The 20077-nt window shown below is 37.8% G+C and overlaps 1 protein-coding gene across 2 annotated transcripts in view; it reads left to right on the forward strand.

Annotated features, from left to right (window-relative positions):
* Positions 1–20077, forward strand: part of FBXL4 (F-box and leucine rich repeat protein 4) — a 74206-nt gene that overhangs the window by 9511 nt on the left and 44618 nt on the right. Inside the window, exons 2-3 of one of the 2 annotated variants that reach the window (XM_069599223.1) lie at positions 12287–12404; positions 13044–13643. In XM_069599223.1, the coding sequence (XP_069455324.1) occupies positions 13132–13643 (512 nt within the window). In that variant the 5' untranslated portion in view covers positions 12287–12404; positions 13044–13131. The remainder of the gene's footprint in view (positions 1–12286; positions 12405–13043; positions 13644–20077) is intronic. The other variant, XM_069599222.1, reaches the window with a different exon arrangement.

Raw genomic sequence — 20077 nt, forward strand, 5'->3', positions numbered from 1 at the left:
AGTAGTAAATGCTCAGTACTAAACAAGTCACTGTTGGATGAACCTAGGGATACAAAATTGTGGATAAGAAGGAACTGTGTATATACATGGCCAGTTGTAAGTTATACATGGGTTTTCAGCTGCACAGAAGGCTGGTACTCCTAACCCCTGCATTGTTCAAGGATCAACTGTGTTTTAAATTTACTTTTCTAAGTGTTTAGACATTTTCCCAAAATATTTTTGATAAGCTGTCATTTCCCTGTTTTTTGGCTTGACACATTCCTTGTACCATATCACTATTTACTGTTTTCTCAAAACTGATAAATCAGTAAGCAGAATATATTAGTCTCTTACTGTGACTATGAATTTGATTGGATTCATCTTTGTAGGTGTTTGTTCTTAGTGGATTTCAATCTTACAAAATATAAAATATTTTTTGCTCTGTTTGATGATTTCTGATATTACTATTGCCATCTCTGTCAGTTTTGTGTGTATTGGATAGATTTTTATTGCTCATATGTTTCTTTCAGTTACTTACATTGTTTTGTTTTACTCTCTCATAAATATCAAGCACCATTTAGTCAGACTTTTATTTTTCCTTCCAACCTTCGCCCTCCCAACCTGAGAGTTTGTGTTTATTATTTATTTTGTATTGTTAAAAAACTTTTTATAAAAGCTAATTATAGGTTCACATGCAATTGAAAGAAAGAATAAAGGAATATCTTATGTATACTTCATCCAGTTTCTTCCTGTGGCAACATCTTGCGTGACTATAACACTATAGGACACCTGCGAAATTGACATTGACCCAGTCTACACACTTTACTCAGATTTCCTCAGTTTTACATACCTTTGTGTGTGTGTTCTCTGACATTTTATGTAGATCTTGCCACCACTACCATAGTCAAAATATAGAATCACTCCATTACAAGGATCCCTTGTGCAAAAGGACTTACTTTTTCACAGGAAAATTTAACCTATTCGTATTTACTTTTTTTTTTTCTGCCATGAAAGTTTGGAAATTCTAAAATGATGTAGAACTGATTTTCTTTTGCCTTTATTCCTCCATTTAATGAGGCAAGACCTTGACCCTTTGCCTTCCCCACATTCTTGGTTCTATTATTTCCTTTTATATCACTTGTGTTTTTCCCTAACCATCCTTTTCAACTTTACTACTACTGCATCTAATGATTTAAATTTAACTATAAGGTCACTGGTCACTTGAATATTGTGTCTTCCTCTTTTAAAATTTCTTTAATTCATTTGTTTTTTGACTGGAATACTTTCTTGAGTAATGTTTTTAAGATGAGTTATGGGAGGAATACTTGCATGTCCAGAAATAGTTTCTGGCTTGTTGTTTGTTTTTCTATGTGAATAAAACTTTGAGTCAGTTCTTTTTCCTTTGTAATTTCTAAAATGTTCCATTATCTTTTAGCATTTTTTTGAACTTTCATCAATTTCAATCTCTTCTTGAATTCACTTTATATAGATGCTGGGTTTCTTGCATCTGTGTTCCTATTTTTTCATTTAAATCTTCAATTTATTTTGACTACAATGATTTTAATTTCTAAAAATTAAAAAAAGAATTAAATTAGCTTATACTTATTTTATGGAGCCTATGCCATGTGAATCCACACTAAAGATAATAGTTATTATTTAAAAACGCTTCTCCTATTTTTTGCATTAACTGTTGTTGGAGACCAGTTGCTCTAATTGGCCAAGTTGCTTTTTGGTCTTTAGGGTGGATGTCTACGGCCAGGTGAGTTGGCTGGGGCTCTGAGATCAGGCTTTGCCCTGAGCAAATGCATGGGCAGAACATGTCAACTCTTAGGTATTTTTCAGGGTGTGCTGGTCAAAAACTGACTAATAAGTTAGGATGCCCATAAACAGCCCAGTTCTGGGATACCAGACCTCTAACCTGTCTTGGTCCACAGCGAAGGAAAATAAAAGCATACAGAACAGTTTCATTGCCATAAGAATTCCTTTGTGTGGCCCCTTTGTAGTCATCAGACTCAATCCTGTCTTCTTCCCTAACTCCCCAGTAAACACTGATCTGCTTTCCTTCCCTATAATTTTACCTTTTCCAGAGTATCGTATACATGAAATTAAACAATTGTGTAGCCTTTGTGTGTGTCTTCTTGCACTTACAAAATGCATTTTAAGTCATCTTTGCTGTTACCTGAGTCAGTAACTCATTCTTTGTTATTACTGAATAGTATTTCACTGAATAGGTGTACCACTGTTTATCCATTTGCCTGTTGAAGGACATCTTGGACATCTCCAGATTAGAATGAGAATGAATAAATCTGCTCTAACATTTGTATACAGGTTTTTGTTTGAATAACGGAACTGATAGGTTTTAATACATTTGAGTAGATATCCTAGGAGTGGAATGCTAGATGGTTTGGTAAGGGTATATAACTTTATAAACTTTCAGACTTAACCAAAGTGGCTGTACCATTTTGTATTCCCACCAGAAGTGTTTGTAGCATCCAGTTTGATATCATCTTAGAATTGATTAATCTGTAACTGTTCTCAGATTTAAGATATTAAACACTATCTGTCTTAGGGTTGATTCTTTTGAAACTGCTCCCGAGTAAAACATTTGCCAGAACACACAAAAGTATGTCATAAAAGAAAAACAAATGATAAATTGGACTTAAAAATTGAAAACTTTTCTAAAGAGAAGCTATTTTCTAAAGATAAATCTATTATCAAGTAGATGAAAAAGCAAGCACAAATAGGGAGAGACTGGAAGAAGCTATTTGCGAAACATATTTAGAAAAGATTGTATCTAGAATGTATAAAGAACTCTTATAACTCAATAAATAATAAGAAAACAAAAAAATGAGTAATAAGACAATTAAAAAATGGGGAAAATACCCATTTCACTAAAGAAGATACATGTGGCAAATAAGGACATGAAAATAAGGACACATCATTACTAGTCAATTGAGAAATGCAAACTAAAACCATAAGGTATCATGACCCACCCACTGGATGGCTAAGGACTGACAATAATAACTGTTGGTGAAGATATGGAGCAACTAGAACTTTCATACATTGTTGGTGGGAATGTAAAATGTTACACTCATTTTGTAAACAGTTTGGTTCTAGAAACAACCCAAATGTCTATCAGCAGGTGAATGAATATGTCTGCTTATAGAGATGATTCAGCAATAAAGGAACTAATGACTGATAAACATAAGAGGGATAAATCTCAGTTATGCTGAGCCAAATAAATTAGACACAAAAGTACAGACATATTTCACTTTATGTAACTAGAATAAAAGGTAGTCTAATTTATAGTGACAACAAGCAGTATGTTTTTTTTTTCCTGGCACAGGGAGTAGATGGGTGATTCAGTTCGGTTCAGTTGCTCAGTCATGTCTGACTCTGCGACCCCATGAACCACAGCATGCCAGGCCTCCCTGCCCATCACCAACTCCCAGAGTCCACCCAAACCCATGTCCATTAAGTCAGTGATGCCATCCAACCATCTCATCCTCTGTCGTCCCCTTCTCCTCCTGCCCTCAGTCTTTCCCAGCATCAGGGTCTTTTCCAATGAGTCAGCTCTTCACATCAGGTGGCCAAAGTATCGGAGTTTCAGCTTCAACATCAGTCCTTCCAATGAACACCCAGGACTGATCTCCTTTAGGATGGACTGGTTGGCTCTCCTTGCAGTCCAAGGGACTCTCAAGAGTCTTCTCCAACACCACAGTTCAAAAGCATCAATTCTTCTGCGCTCAGCTTTCTTTATAGTCCAACTCTCATGTCCATACATGACCACTGGAAAAGCCATAGCCTTGACTAGACGGACCTTCGTTGGCAAAGTCATGTCTCTGCTCTTTAATATGCTGTCTAGGTTGGTCATGACTTTCCTTCTAAGGAGTAAGTGTCTTTTAATTTCATGGCTGCAGTCACCATCTGCAGTGATTATGGAGCCCAGAAAAATAAAGTCTGACACTGTTTCCACTGTTTTCCCATCTTATTTGCCATGAAGTGATGGGACCGGATGCCACGATCTTGTTTTCTGAATGTTGAGCTTTAAGCCAACTTTTTCACTCTCCTCTTTCACTTTCATCAAGAGGCTCTTTAGTTCTTTTTCACTTTCTGCCATAAGCATGTTGTCATTTGCATATGTGAGATTATTGATATTTCTCCTGGCAATGTTGATTCCAGCTTGTGCTTCCTCCAGCCCAGATGAGTGATTGGGAGAAGAGAAATTTTTTATTGGGTTGGTCAAAAAATTTGGGTTTTTCTGTAACATCTTATGGGAAGACCCAAACTAGCTTTTTGGCCAACCAATGTATCTTGGTCCTGGTGGTGGTTTGCATTGTTAAATGTCTTTGTCAAACCTATTGAACTGTACACTTAAAATGGAGTACATGTTTTAGAATGTAAATTATACTCCAAAATTAATTTAACAGTATTATGCCATTTAAATTAATTGTTCTTTTAGCCTGAATGGCTAGCAGTGACATACCTGTGGTTTTGTACTTGGATTTTTGTTAGGAAGGCTAACTAAATTCAGTTATTTTTTTATTAGGTAAAATACTTTTTATTTTAATGTACAAATATATCACTAGTATTTGGCTAAAATAAATTTACATTTACCTTACGGTTTTAAGAGCTAGAAAGGTTTTTTTTTTTCCGTTTTTCAGTGCATGCATTAAAATTATGTGCAACCAGATATTCTTAAATTTTAATACTCTAGGTTTTAGTTACATATATATCATGTGTTTGTTAAAGGTTTCGGGTTATTCTAATTTATAGTTCTTCCAACTCAGATGATTTATTCTTACTCATCATAAATAATTAAGAAAAATGTGAAACAGAGATAGCATTAGTGGCATTTGTAACTAAGGTACTTTATAGTATCATGCCTGTGTGACTAGAAACTTCCTTATTTGTCGCTTGTGAAATAGTATCTTTGGTAGGAAGATGGTTTCCATGTCTATTGTGTCAGAAAATTACAATTCACTTATCCTACCGCTATGTGGCTTTTTTTTTTTTTTAAACATTGACTCCTAAATTCCTTTTTCTTGCTACTAAAAGATTGCTTGTGAAATATTTCATAAATTTAGATTTGCTTGTTAAAGTCTAGGAAAGAAAGAAAAGAAATAAAGCATTGTACAGAACTAACCATTGTCAGTTGCTAGTTTAAGGTGGTTCTGAACCTCATCCTTTGTTTTCTGACAAGTTTATTCCTAGTTTCGCTTGTTAGGCATTTCCTGCTTCATCCTCACCATTTGCGCGTTAACTGAGCAGAAATTCTGAAGAGCCCATTGTGTTTCATACTTTTTGTATTTTCAAGGCCTACCTTGATTTCTGGGAGATTTTTGTTTATCTCTTTGGTTTTCAAGTATTTTCCCTGGCCTTCAGGTATTTCTTCCTGGTTGCTTCTCCTTTTGCTTTATTTGCCTGGGTTTTCAAATAGCCATAAAGCTGGATAGAAGGCTCTCTTTGTTCATCCACATGGTTCAGTTGAACTCTACTTGTTTATTCTGTGTTGGGACCTTGTTGATTAAAACCTATAGTCATAATAAAAATGTTTCAACTGGAGAAGAATTTACATAGAGGAAGAGAGAGGCACTTAATGTCATAATACTCCACCCGCAATAGTCTCCTTACTGACACTGCTGTATGTTTTCAATGTAGTTCATTGTGAATAATGATGGAGGAAGAGGGATGCTTTTGTAAGACTTGACCTTTGCCCCTCCCTAGTGTATCTAATAGCAGAAAAATATTAACCTGTCTTTTTTACCCTTACTGTTATATTACTGCCCTTTTTGGCTTATCTCTTCTCTTTCACTCTGAAGTTATCTCTCGCTTTTTAAAGAACTTTTTCATCCACAGTGTTTTCCAGTTCTCCGTAATCACCATATGGTCTTAACATAGATTTGGAGTGTTAAAAAAAATCATCATATTTGAGAAAATAGCTTCTTTTACCTCTCCAATCATGTCTTTCATGAATCTTTCCTTAATTTCAATCAGAGTTTCTTTGTGGCCAAGGTCAGGTCTCTTTTATGTATTCAAGGCTGCTTTTGTATTAACAGAAGTTACCACTTTTTTACATTCTCTTTGAATAGTAAAATTTCAATATATATATACTATTCCTTACTGGATGGCTTCAAGGAAGGTTATATATGTGATTCTTACCTATTGTGTTTCTGTTTTTATTATCCATTTTTCCCTTTTTCTCTGATTCAAGATATGGAACATTGTTTTTTGCTTCTTTTTTGGTGGAGGGGGGGTCCTGCTGCTGCTGCTGCTGCGTCACTTCAGTGGTGTCCGACTCTGTGCGACCCCATAGACGGCAGCCCACCAGGCTCCTCCACCCCTGGGATTCTCCAGGCAAGAACACTGGAGTGGGTTGCCATTTCCTTCTCCAATGCATGAAAGTGAAAAGTGAAAGGGAAGTCACTCAGTTGTGTCCAACCCTTAGCATGGACTGCAGCCTACCAGGCTTCTCCATCCATGGGATTTTCCAGGCAAGAGTACTGGAGTGGGGTGCCATTGCCTTCTCTACATGTGCCTTATCTTGAAGGGTCACTGGTTTATTTTTGTGTCTATTTGAAACTTATTTAATTCTCTTCTACCATCTACTCTGCTGGTCTCAAAAAAATGAATAAATGTTTACTGAGCATATATTGGCATGTGCTAAGCCATAAGGATATAGTTCTCATTAAGAAACATTCTTTTAACTTGAGGACTTTGTAGTCTATTATAGTAGAAAAAAAATATCTCAGCACGTAAGAAATGGTGGGCTTCCCAGGTGGCACAGTGGTAAAGAATCCGTTTGTCAGTGCAAGAAATGCAACAGATACGGGCTTGATCCCTAGGGGTTAGGAAGACCCTCTCCACCCCGCCCCCCCTCCTCCCCCCGCCCCGGGAATAGGAGGTGGCAACCAACTCCTGTATTTTTGTGTGGAAAATTCCATGGACAGAGGAGCCTGGTGGGCTACATACAATCCAGGGGGCCATAAAGAGTTGGACGTGACTGAGCATACACACGTAAGAAATGCACACAAAAAATAAGAGCAAGGAAAAAGTGAGTAGTGGATAAGGTCTGAACTTTATAGGTGAGTAAGAGGGTGTCAAACAGAGGAAGAGTAAGGGAATTTCAGAACCACATAGCCTCAGTGGGAGACCTGGAGATGCTGAGGTATGAAAGTACAGGTGCAGCTGAGCCGTGATAGGTGTTCTGGTAGGTCTGTAGGAAGGGTGGGTGTATGAAGTGGAAGACACAGGGAGAAGACTAGGCCAAGCTAAGTGGGAAGTTATTAAAAAGACAGCCTTCCTTTAATGGAACCTTTAAATATTTTAAAAGAATGAGGAGAGACGATCCTGAGGGAGGACACAGAAGTTACCAGAAAGGCAGGAGGAGATAGGAGAGCATGTGATGGCGTGGAAGCCTACAGAGGGCAGGCCAGGGGAAGAGGGTTGGTTGGGAGTGTCAGCTGCTATACCAAGTTCAAATATAACCCCTTTCTTTTCTTGACTGATATTTTCCTCCATTCCGCTATGTCTGGATTTCTAGACTCAACCTGAAAAGTCCTTTCCTCAAAGGAGTGTCTCTTGATCAGTTTCAGCAGGATTCAGAAATGACAGCATTTAAAGTTCAGCTTTTTTTCTGGATTTGTTACCACATTCCACCCTCTATGACATTTTGTAACATCCTGCAAGGCTGCCGAAACTCTCAGTTTTTTTTCTGTCACTTCGCTGATATGTCTCTGTGGGCTATTTTGCAAGTACTTATTGTTATGACTTGCCTTCAGTGTAGGACTGTGCCTTTTTGCCTAGCCTTTTTATCTTTTCCCATATCTTTTCACTTTAAAATAAGTTGAGAATCCTCTGCGGGGTTTTAAACTTGTTCTCCAGGTTCTTCCGCTGTACCATGAACCTAAGCTTTCCCGTTCATCGCAAGTTACCTCCTTTTGCTGATTTCATGAAAAGCCCCGTTTCCTTCCTCCTGGTTCCTCTGCCCTCTTCTCTGCAGCTCCTGCCATCCTGTTTCTCTCCGCCTCATCGGCTCCCCATCTCACTTCAAATCTCAGTAGTAAACATATGTTCTCCCTTGTCTATACCTCTTAATTTCTCTTTTCCGCTGTTATTGCTTTCTCTGTAATTGTATTATTTAACTTTGTTAAACATTTTATAATATGAAAGATGAGGTTAAAAATAAAGTTGTATTATAATAATAAAATGATGTCGCATAAAGCAAGTTGTTTCCCAAGGAGTATGAAAGTCTCCTGATACAGGTTAAAATGGCTGTTGTTTTGTATTCCTTGATTGTGCTAGTATAAGCGTTCAGTGTGTTGTGGGGAATTTCTTACTTTGTAATCATTGTTGACAAGTTATTGGATTAAATGAATAAAGATCATTGTATTTCTAATTCAGACATTTTTGTTAAATGGAAAATAGTGTTTTTATATGTTGTGTTTAATAGTAATGTAGTTTTTTGAATGAACTGGCAAAGAAAATGTCTCCCCAAAGGTGTATATTATAGTCACCCTCTTGGACAAATTTAGTGTACCAGACTAATATTTGTTTACTTGCATCTGGGGGGCGGAAATCATTTTGTCTCTGAATTCCATTCTCCTCCTAAAGAGGAGTTATTGTATCTTTCGCATTTGGTTCATTGCCCATTGGGATATTCATTGGTTATCACAAATTGCCTCAATGCCTTGGCAGAAGTCCAGACAGTACATGGACAATTTGAACTTGTGTATTGGTTGCTGCTGCCCACATGAGTCCTGAAACTGCGGCTCTATTCCCTTTTTCAGCTTCATTTCCCAGGGAAAAGTAGAGTGAGCTATCCTTTCTTCTCCATATGTTCGTCCTCACCCCCAGATACTGTTATGTGTCATCTTAGTTGACTGGGAAGGAGTTTAGAATCAGTGAAGGATGTTAACAATGGATTTGTACATTTTCCTTTTCTATTTCTATGCCATGTTTATTTAAAAAAAACAAACAGGTGTTAGCTGCATTATATTTCTCTAAATATTATGGCTGGTAAAAGAATAAATATATTAGGTTTTCTAGTGCCTTGCCTTCTTTTTGTCAGTATAGCTTTATCTCACAGAAAATTAAACCCTGTAGATTATTATTATCCATAGTTGAAAAAAATAAAGCATGTTTTCTACACCGAAGCTTGTTGAGCATACATATATTTATAGTACATATATAATACATGTATTTATAACTCTCACATATAATATGTATATTTATAACTCATCTTTATGTATGTTGCTGCAATGCAAAATTTTGCTTAACACCAGCTTAAAAATGATATTGCCCACATGACAGTCTTGCTGCTTTTGATATTATCCCATAAGCTGATGGTAAAAGCCAGCTGGGAAGCAGTTATAAAGTTTGTGGTTCAGTAGGTCAAATAGAATTTGTCTCAATCTTTTTGCCAAGAATGATTGTGCAAGTTCACATGAATGATGATATCTTGTTTTGCAGAGGTTTCTTTGGTTTTATAAAACTATTACTTTCTGATAAATACAGTTTTATAAAGAAAGTAAAAGGAGCTCCATTGCTTCAACTGATAGACTGTGGAGGGAGAAGTGATATCTGAAGATTATAGAGTCAAACCCATCCATCCACCCTGACAAATAGGTTTCTGTCCTTCCCTTGAAGATTTCCAGGAATAAAACACCCACAGTCTTCCCAAATTAGCTGAGATGTCAATCGAGTGGGATTTTCTGAATTTCACTTTTGCAATTTAATTTTATTGCATTAATTCTTTTTCTTTCAAGAAAGAGAGGGGCCAAGTAACTTCTTTGGGAAATTATGCTTCTTAATTTACCTAGGGGCCTATTTTGAAGTAAAATATAAGTGGTAAAAGAAAGAGCTATGTCATTTCAGGTTTTGGTGTTAAAGATTTGATTGATATTTGTGCATTGGTAAATTTTTTTCTTTGACAGATTTATCCTTGTGGTGGGTGGAATGTTTGAATAAAGAGGTGATATTCTAAATAATTATTTTCCCCACCTTTACAACCCATCCTATACTTCAGCACTCCGTGTTGTCTGTCCTGAGATGAATCTGATTCATTGACTCATGGTTTGTCAGGACGAGAACATGTAACATGTGTTGCAGAAGTACCTTATTTATTTCAATACATGCTTTTGTTCCTCTTTCCCCCCAAAATTCTCGTCCAGAGTGTTCTGTTGTGTCTTGCTCTTAGGGTGCAGGTTCTTCCATTTAGTGAGTCTGCCTACCGACCGTCATAGTGGTTCATTTTCTACTGTGGTCTGTAAGTTTGTGCTGTGATGCGTCTTTTGTAAGGCTTTATCTGCCTCTGCCAGTTCAGGACTACTGTTTCTTTTTAGATCTTTTGGCTTGGGGATGGTATAGCGATTCTCAACCGTGAAGGCAGTGTGAATCTAGGCCCATGCTCTGCGTGGAACTTGCCTAACAGGGTTCTGACTTCCCTCCGCTGACTTTCTCCCCACTGCCCACATTGATGTCAAGTATCCTTTGGCTTCCTGGCCAGTGAGCTAAGCTTTCATGTTCCTGGTTTCACAGATAGGGTGATTTCTCCTGAATTTTGGCTTTAGGAAGATTCTTCCAAATGGGACCTGTGGCTTGAAGTCACCTCTCTGCATGGGTGTTGAAAGTCCTCTTACTACAACCACTGAGACCTATAATGGGTTCCCGGAGTCATAGCTTCAGTTCCTATTGTCTGCTCTTTGATTTTCCTCTTTGTTTCTCACAACTGTAGGTTTTCCTCACTTGTTTCTAACTCAGCCCTTTATTTCCTGTTTTACTGGTTATATTTTGTCAAGCATTTCAGTGTGTTTGGATCTGGCCAGGACTGAGAGGCAGAAGGTGCCATTGTATGTGCTGTGCTAAGTCACTTCAGTCGTATCTGACTCCTTGTGACCGTACGGACTGCAGCCTGCCAGACTCCTCTGTTCATGGGATTCTCCAGGCCAGAATACTGGAGTGGGTTGCCATTTCTTCCTCCAGGGAATCTCCCAACCCCGGGATCCAGCCTGTCTCCTGCATCTCTTGCATTGCAGTGGGGTCATTTACCGCTAGCATCACCTGTGAAGATGCTGGTATCTCATCATCTTTATGTCAACATGTGTCATATTTTGTGTACTGAGTGCTTTGATAAATGAAGTCTTTGGCTATATTCCTTCCTCCAAGAAACTTTGTCCTAATGTAGGCCCTTGTGGAAACGAGTACATAGCTGATACAAAGGTGGTGCCAGATAATAAGCCTACTTACGGAATAAAGAGGTGGGGAAGGAATGGTAGAATCAGGGAGATTAAAGTACAATATGAAGGACGTTTAGCAGGTGACAGAGTTGACTGCATTAGATGTAAAGAAACGGGTCTAGCTTGAGGAGAGCCTTGAAATGTCAAACCAAGAGGTTTAGATTGTATCTGGTATGTAAGAACAAAAAGCCGTGAGAGGTTTTGGGTAGGAGAGATGTCTAATGTTTTATAATCTTTGTGTACTGTTTTGAAAGGCTGGCACATTGCTCTACTAAAGAAAAATTGCTGTATTTTCCTTCTTTTACTTAGGAGAGGTTAAACTCAAGGCTTCATAAGTAGAAAAATGAGTATGCTTGATTGCCTTGTTTGTGTAGCCAAGAGGTTAGCTGGTCAGTCCAGACAGGGGCCAGGTCTGTCGTGAACTAGGAGAGCTGGCTGAGAACAGGAGTGGCCACCAGGGAAGCCCAGGCCTCTTCTCACAGGGTCTTCTTGACTATTAAAAGTTACAAACTTCTTCAATTTTACAAATCACTATTTGGTCCTATTAAGGTATATCCACCCAGGGACACGTCTTACCCTTGGGCTTCCCTGGTGGCTCAGATGGTAAAGAATCTGCCTGCAGTGCAGGAGATTCAGGTTCAATCCCTAGGTTGGGAAGATCCCCTGGAGAAGGAAATGACAACCCACTCCAGTAGTCTTGCCTGGGAAGTCCCATGGACAGAGGAGCCTGGTGGGCTACAGTCCATGGGGTCACAAAGAGTCAGACATGACTGAGCAGCTAAGCACTTAGCATGAGCATATCTGCTGGCATGGTTTGACCCATAAGCTATGGGTTTGTAAACTTCATATAGAAAGAGTTCATTTATAATATTTGTGTTATATTCTATCATAAAATTTTAAAAATATATTAATTATTCAAAATTGTCCATGCAATTCAGAAAAACGTGACTGTTCTATTTGAGTGTTCTGTATCTAGTAAGTAGCTGTTTCTCTGTGATAATAATCTTGTTGGGATATTTGGCTTCCTAAGTTAGAAATAAAACATATTTTCTAAAACTCTTGTCTTACAGGTAAAAGAATGTCATATTTCAATATTTGCACCTGAAATCAGGGTGTACCTGTTAGGCCACATGGATGCGTGCCAACCTTTGCGTTTCCGATGTGTATCCTGTGACCGATCTGTCTAGGGTGAGTGATTTCTAAGAGGAGCTGGCAACCAACCAGATGCTAGCCAGCCATGGACTGCCCTCACAAATAATGCTGGGAGTTATAATAAATTAAACGCTGTCTGGTGATCTGTGATGTGTAAGGCAGTTAATTTAGTTGGTCTGGATTAACTGTCAGCTCTAGAAAACTATATTCCCATAATGTGAAATCTGTACTTAGCATGTTCAGAAGTGAGTCATAATTAACAATAGGGAATCATTTGTTAAAATGTGAAGTTATAAAATGCCTAAGATCCTTTTGGATTTACAGCAGTATTTTAGTGGCTTGCCATATATTTTAAATAATTTTAATTTTAAAAGTTCAAGGACTTAGTATTTCTTGAAGGATAGTTATAATTTTGTACAAAATAGGGTTTTTGGGGTTGTATGTCTTCCATTGCCTTATAATATCAGTTTTGCTTCCCATATAGCATAAAATTATATACATTTTCAATATTCAGGTTTCTTAAAAGTACATTAGATAGATAATTTAGAGGTTCACATTTACAGTGAATTTTTTGTTTTTTTGTTTCATTCTGGGAAATTACATTGGGTAAAAAGCCTGTTTGTTACCTTATCCATGCATTTCTCTACTTATTTAAATTATTTTTTTTTCACCAAGCCATTCATTTTTTTAGAACATCCTTCAAAGATTTCATGCGTCTTACTGAGGACACCTGACCTTTTGAAGCTTCATAATTCACACCTAGATGTCACCAGTCTTTCCCATGTTAACAGTTCTGACTATGTTTTATTATATGTGCCTTCGGCGCCGAGCCAGGACGGCTACAAGAGGAGAAATAATGAACAGCCATAGAACTGTAGAATCAAACAGCCGGACCTCCCCTCTAAATGCAGAGGTGGTCCAGTATGCCAAAGAGGTAGTGGATTTCAGCTCCCATTATGGGAGTGAGAATAGCATGTCCTATACCATGTGGAACTTAGCAGGTGTCCCAAATGTATTTCCGAGTTCCGGTGACTTTACTCAGACAGCTGTGTTTCGAACTTACGGAACATGGTGGGATCAGTGTCCCAGTGCTCCTGTGCCATTCAAGAGGACACCGGCAAATTTCCAGAGCCAAGACTATGTGGAACTTGCTTTTGAACAACAGGTGTATCCTACAGCTGTTCACGTTCTGGAAACCTATCATCCTGGAGCAGTCATTAGAATTCTAGCTTGTTCTGCAAACCCCTATTCCCCAGGTCCACCGGCTGAAGTCAGGTAAGACTCATTTTTTTTTAATGACCACATTTTATCGCTGAAAGATGGTGGTGGTTTCAATACTGGAGGTCTTTTTTCATTGAAAGCATTCTCTTAGGTAATTTAAACAAATTCAAATTTTAAAATTTTCCCTTACTTTTCTGATAGGGAAAGAAGGGTCAGATAAATTTAATGCATTCTTTATACCTATAATACCTCACCCCATAATAATCATGGATTGTGAGATTTATGTGTGAGTTTACTATAAATGAAGAGCATGGTTTGAACTAACTGGAACATGAGCCAATTTGAGAAGTTAGTTGGAAATATGATTTCTAACATATTTTCAAACAGGCATCATGTTATTGCTTTTAAACACTTTGGTTAACTCAAAGTCAGCCTACAGAGTAATACTTTAGAGGAGGTCCTTCGGGGATTAGCTTTAATGTTAAATGGATGTTTTTGTAACAAGTATATTCATTTAAAAATAAATGCTGCCTTAAGTGTTCATGCATTCTCCCTAAAAACCTATTTATTTACATCATTGATTTGCATCATGGTGCCTCTCTCTTCCTCTGTTGTTTCTGTAATTCAACCTCCTGATTTTTTAGAATCTAATTATTTGACTAGGTAATTATATTCAGTAATCTAAAAAGTACATAATGCATTCTTACACCCTGTTCTCCATGTGCCTAGGATCCACCCTGTACTCAAAGAAACCACTTTTATCCATTTCCTTTGCATTGTTCCAAAGTTTTGTTATGCAGATATAAACAAATACAAATATATTCATTTTACTTTTCTTTATACACAAAAATAAACACACTGTTTGCATTGTTCTACACCTGATTTGTTTCATTTAGTGGTATATATTGGATCTTTTCATATAAATGCAAAGAGAGCTTCCTTATTCTTTTCTACAGTTGCAAATAATGGACAGTATATGTATATGCCAACTTATTAACCACTCCCCTATTGATGGCTTCTCAGTCGTTTCCATACTTTGCTATTATTAGTGTTAATGCAGTGAATAACCTTGCTCTTGAGTCACTTTGCATGTGTACAAGCATGCATGTAGGTAACTTGCGAGAAATTCTGCTGGGCCAAGGGTCTGTGTATTTGTAGTGTTCAAATGTGCCAGACTTCCCTTCAAGGAGGCTCTACCTATTTGTATTCTCACCAGCAGTGTACGTGCATGTGTGTTTTACCAAAGCCTCACCTGTAGAGTGTTTTAAGAAATTTCAGCATTTTTGTTAATTTGGTAGGTGAAAAATGTTATCTCATGTTAACTTTAAGTTAAAATTCTTGTATCATCTCTGAGGTTGAATGTTTTCTCATGTTTAAGAGCCATTTATATTTCCTTCTCCTTGAACTATCATGTTATTAATATTTGTCCATTTTCTATTACTGTTGATCTTACCAATTTTAAATCTTTATATTGTTTCATTTATTCATTCATTAAATATTTGAGTGTCTACCATGTACTAAGCATTGTTCTCTGTTGCGGTACGTTAATGAACAATGAACAAAATAGACAAAAATCTCTGCCCTTATAAGCTTATTCTAGGCCAAGAGCAGTTTGTGGGCACCTATAAAACTATAGGAGCTCAACTGCCCATGGAGGAGGAGTAGGCACAGATCTGGTGTGGTTTAACACACTCCTCCCTTTGAGTTGAGAAGAGGTCCTTGTCTCCTCAGCTCCAAGGAACACCTCCCAGGCTACCAGGAAGCAAATACAGAATACAGCTCAGCTCAAGCTGGACACTGCTGGTATAATCTTTATTCATTCTTATAAGAACAAGTTTGATAATTCATTGTCAACAATGTTATTAATGAATCAGTTTTTTAAAACACAGAAAACCAGTATCCTTTATTATACAGACTTTTTTCTTTTTTCTGAAAGGGGATGCTTTGAATTTCTTTGAATAGGATGCTTGCTTATGTGAAAACTGTTTTGTTGGATTCTTTCATCCTCTGCCTCTTTCCTACAAAGCTATCTAGTTTTTCCTTGAAAAGATGAATCAGTATCTGGATAAGATATAACACTTAATTTCTGCATGACTGATGATGACTATAAATCATGCTCTTGGGTTCCTAGCTGAGAGTTGTAGTGTGTGATTGTGATGAAAATGACAACTTTATATTTACAGATATAAGTCTACTTTGCTTAACTGATTTTTAGCCTTATTCCACAGAAAACACCATTCATTTTTGAGGAAAAGAATATAACTAATATATATTACTGCAGGATAAAAAAGGGCCTAAAATTTTTACTGATTATGAAGTCAGTTTCATTGTTTAAAAAACTTGTTAGAAAATACCCCACAATTTGTATTAAAAAAACCCAATTCTTCTGCCCAGATTTAGTAAATGTTAGCATTCTGGTGAATCTTTAGACAGTCAAGAAACATTGATTGAACACCTTCTCTGCCCACTCACTGCTGGGAACAAAACAGAGGGCTGGACTGATGTGAGTCTTGTTCTTTGGGTTTTACAGGCCAGCCTGGAAAAGGGCTGGGGTACTGCTGGGTGCCTGTGCTGACAGAGGAAAGTCTGTGGGGCTCAGAGAAGTCCTCCCAGAGGAAGTGACTTCCTTGGGACTGAGGGTTGAGTAAGGCTTTAATTTGGATAGAAAAGGTGAAGTGAGAACAGCATGTGCAGAAGCGGAATCATGAGGTGAAATCCTGGTGTTCCAAGAAGTGAGACAAGTCCCAGAGTGGAGAGAACAAGCTGTCGAGGGGTCACAAGCTCTGGGAATTCATAGAGCTCTTGGATCCAGTTTCCCAGAAGCAGACCTGAGAAGACTGTTCCTCAGCCAAGGGTTTGTTAGGAAAGTGCTCCTGGAGAAACCAGGAAGGGAGCAGGGAAAGTGCTGTAAGGAAGGGAAGAAGGCAAGGATGCAGTGTCCTGTGAAGTCCCAGTCAGCCTGGGGCTGAGTTGCCAGGGAGCTGGACTCGGACACCCCTGCTGGTCTGTCTTGGGCTGTGAGCTGGGGGAATGGGAGGGGGATGGAAGTCTTCCAGAGACCTGCCACTCTGATGAAGAGGCTCTGGGAGCCCATGCGGTTCTCTATAGAAGGTTGCAGATCTGGGGTATGAGCATGGAACTACCAGGAAATAAGCTGAGCGTAAGAAGAGAAAGTCAGCTTTAGTCCACTGGTAGACATAATATATTGATAATAAAAGAGAACTGGTACAGTGTTGCCAGATTATTTACTTTGCTACCAATGTAGTTTTCATCACTGTCATTTCATAAAAGAAACCCAAGTTTATACTGAGAAATTAGCATGCTCAGAATCTCAAATAAAGAGCATTTGGCAGCTTTACATGTGTATGTGTGCGTGTATGTGTGTGTTCAGTCTCTCGCTCATGCCTGATTCTGACTCTTTGTGACCCTGTGGACTGGGGCCCACTAGGCTCCTCTGTCCATGGGATTTTCCTGGCAGGATTACTGGAGTGGATTGCCATTTCCTTCTCCAGGGGATCTTCGCGACCTAGGGATCAAATCTGAGTCTCTTGCACTGCAGGCAGTTTCTTAACCACTGAGCCACCTGGGAAGCCCTTATTTCCACCTTAGGGCTTAGCAAGTAAGAGAGTGTGTTGGAGTAGTTCAAGAATTTGTTAATGGGAAATGAATGTGTCCCAGAAAATTGAAAAGCAATCTTTCCCCATTTTGTCTGATTACATTTCTTATATTCGGTGAGTGAAGTGGGAAAGTTACAAGTAGTCCTGTAAGATCTCAGAGTCTTTTGACTTCTTGCCTAGTGTTCTACCAAGAGAAAAGAAAATCGTATAGAGTGTCCTGGTCCTGAGGATAAGATCTTAATAGATGCTTATGTAAGAGTCAGAAAAAAGGCAAGTGCAGGGTTACACATTGGAAGAGAGAGAGACAGGAAAAAGAGAAGAGAAATTGAGGTCATATTTAAAAAACTGATTGGAATAAAGCTATTTGGGGTTAAAATTTAGTGGTACTCTTGAGTGTTGAAAGCATTTTCACTATATAGTTTTGAAGTTTAAAGACAGCAGGGAGAAAGAAAATGGCTGTTACAGGATTTGCTGCCAAAGGAAGTTGCTTAAGCAGAGATTTCACGAATTGGTCATGATCTAGTCCCCTTGACTTTGTGAAGCATGATTTTGTCATTTAAGTCCGAAATAATCAGACCCTCTACTGGTTCTTTTTTAAGCAGATGCCAGTTTGTTAGTGCCCAGTAGTGGCGGGCTGAGAAACACAGGGTGAGTTAAGTATACCTCTTAGAATACTTTACTTTTATTCTTGTTTTCTTATTCTCTCCTTTCACTTTCAGCTGGTAAAATGAAACAGTGTTGGCAAGAGATCTTTCTTTGTGCTACTACTAGATGTACTTAGTAACCAGGAAAAATTTTGGATACAGGGAAGTAATTTGCATCTATGTGCCTAGCTTCCAACCTGAATATGTTAGAAAACTTGCTTTCTCCACTTTCTGTTGATAAACATCTCTCTTCCTCTCTTGTCCAGCTGCTGCTTCCTGGGAGCCCTAGAGAGACTTTCTCAGTGGGTAACAGCAGGTCAGCAGTTACAGAGACAGAGTGTCTGGTGTCCAAGCACTGGACACATAGTAGGCATTCAGTACAATCAAGAGAAGGAAAAATAAGTGGACTGGTGAAGAGAATGCTGATACCACCCCGGAATTAAGTGCTTCAAGTGCAGATGAAGCACAGTCTGATGGGGATTCCACAGTAAATTCTGTACATGCGACTGTAGATTTAAAATAATTGTTTGTCAGATTTGTCTAGTAGAGAAATATACTGTATGGGCAGATAAAGTTAGCATATAAATGTGCAGACTACAGAAGCCATGACTTAGAGCAGTTTAATCTCATCAGTGCAGCTCTGGGTCTAAAGGATTAAGAGAGTCAGGGCTGTCTCATGGAAAATTATGTGTAAGTGTGTATGTTTGTGTGTATTACGTGTACACGGGCATGCACATGTGCGTTTATTTGTATCTGCTTGCTTGCTTTCACTCACTAGTTTTTAAAGTTCAGGCTTTAGTTTTCTAAACAGAAAGATTTTGGCATAGGAAATACAACCAATATTTTAGAATAGTCATTATTTTGTAATAATATTTTATAGCCTATGAAAGTATTGAATCATTGTGTTGTACGCCTGAAACTAATGTTATAAATCAATTATACTACAATTTAAAAAATATATTGATATATTCTCTTATTGGATAGATATTTTTCTAACTTTAAAATAATATGGTCTAGTTCTGGTAGAATTTTAAACAAAAATTCACTTTAGTGCAGATACCCCTAAATCAATTATATTGGTCTCATAGTTAATGTTAATTTAAATGGCCACAGACCTATAAAATAATTTTTCATCTTTTTAGCACTTTTCTTAGTTACTTTTTAGGTTATCAAGAAAAATCAAAATAAAATATAATTAATGATACCTGAATTTTTTTATGTTTAGACATTTAAAAATATTTCTAAAAACTGATGATTTGATATTATTCTACTTTAAGTATGCTATCATATTTAAACTTATGATTTATGTATAACTATACAATATTTACACTATCTAAAGTCAGAAGCAAAAGTGATACTAAAATAGCATTAATGCTTACATGTTTAAACATGCTAGAAATGTTAAGGAAGTCATTTTAAAGTATCATCTTAACCTTGTCCATTTTGCAAAGTAGAGAGAGGGGGGGGAGACTTTAGTAGATTAATACATTATTTCAATAGAATATTTCTGCTCTAATCAATGCTTGTCTTCAAGCTTATATTTGTAATTTTATAATGTAATTTGCATTATAATACAGGTCCAGCTCTGCATAAAGAACATGTTTTGTCTGTGTCTTTATTTATTGCAAAGGACCTGGCAGAGGTGATTTCTATATTACATTTTCAGTGTTTCTGTTAAGCTTCATAAAAACTTCTCATTGAAGCTAAACAATAAAATAGGCTGGTTTTGTCCACATGTGCTATGAACCAGAGCAGGCAGTTATTTCACAGGGTCCTGAGTGGTCCTTGCTTCTTGGACATGAGAAAAACCTCCAACATCACTTGATGTCATTTTCCAGCAGCAACAAAAGGATGAGCAAAACCGAAGTCTGAGTTTTCTCATACTTTCTGCCATGTACCCCAGGATTCTTGGAAACAATCTGTCCAAAGTTAGGAAAGCGTTTCCCTACAAACATGGTTTTAAATGTTTCATACTTCTGTTCCTGTACAGCTAGCTCTGTTGAACTGCCTGGATCTTCAGTAGAGTGTTCAGATCAATACCATTGTTAGAAACCCTCAAGATTTTTGCATTTAGACTTTAGGAGCACTTCTTAATCTAGGCGGGCATTTCAAATTTGCTCTTCTGCCTTGTCACAGAGAGTGAGAATGCTCATCCTGCTCTCGTTTCCTCCTCAAATCTGCCACACCCTGCTGTGTTCTTGAACTCTTTCCCTGCCTCCCAAGGCTG

This window comes from Ovis canadensis, chromosome 8 (genome assembly GCF_042477335.2).
Source record: "Ovis canadensis isolate MfBH-ARS-UI-01 breed Bighorn chromosome 8, ARS-UI_OviCan_v2, whole genome shotgun sequence".
NCBI classification, from domain to species: Eukaryota; Metazoa; Chordata; class Mammalia; order Artiodactyla; family Bovidae; genus Ovis; species Ovis canadensis.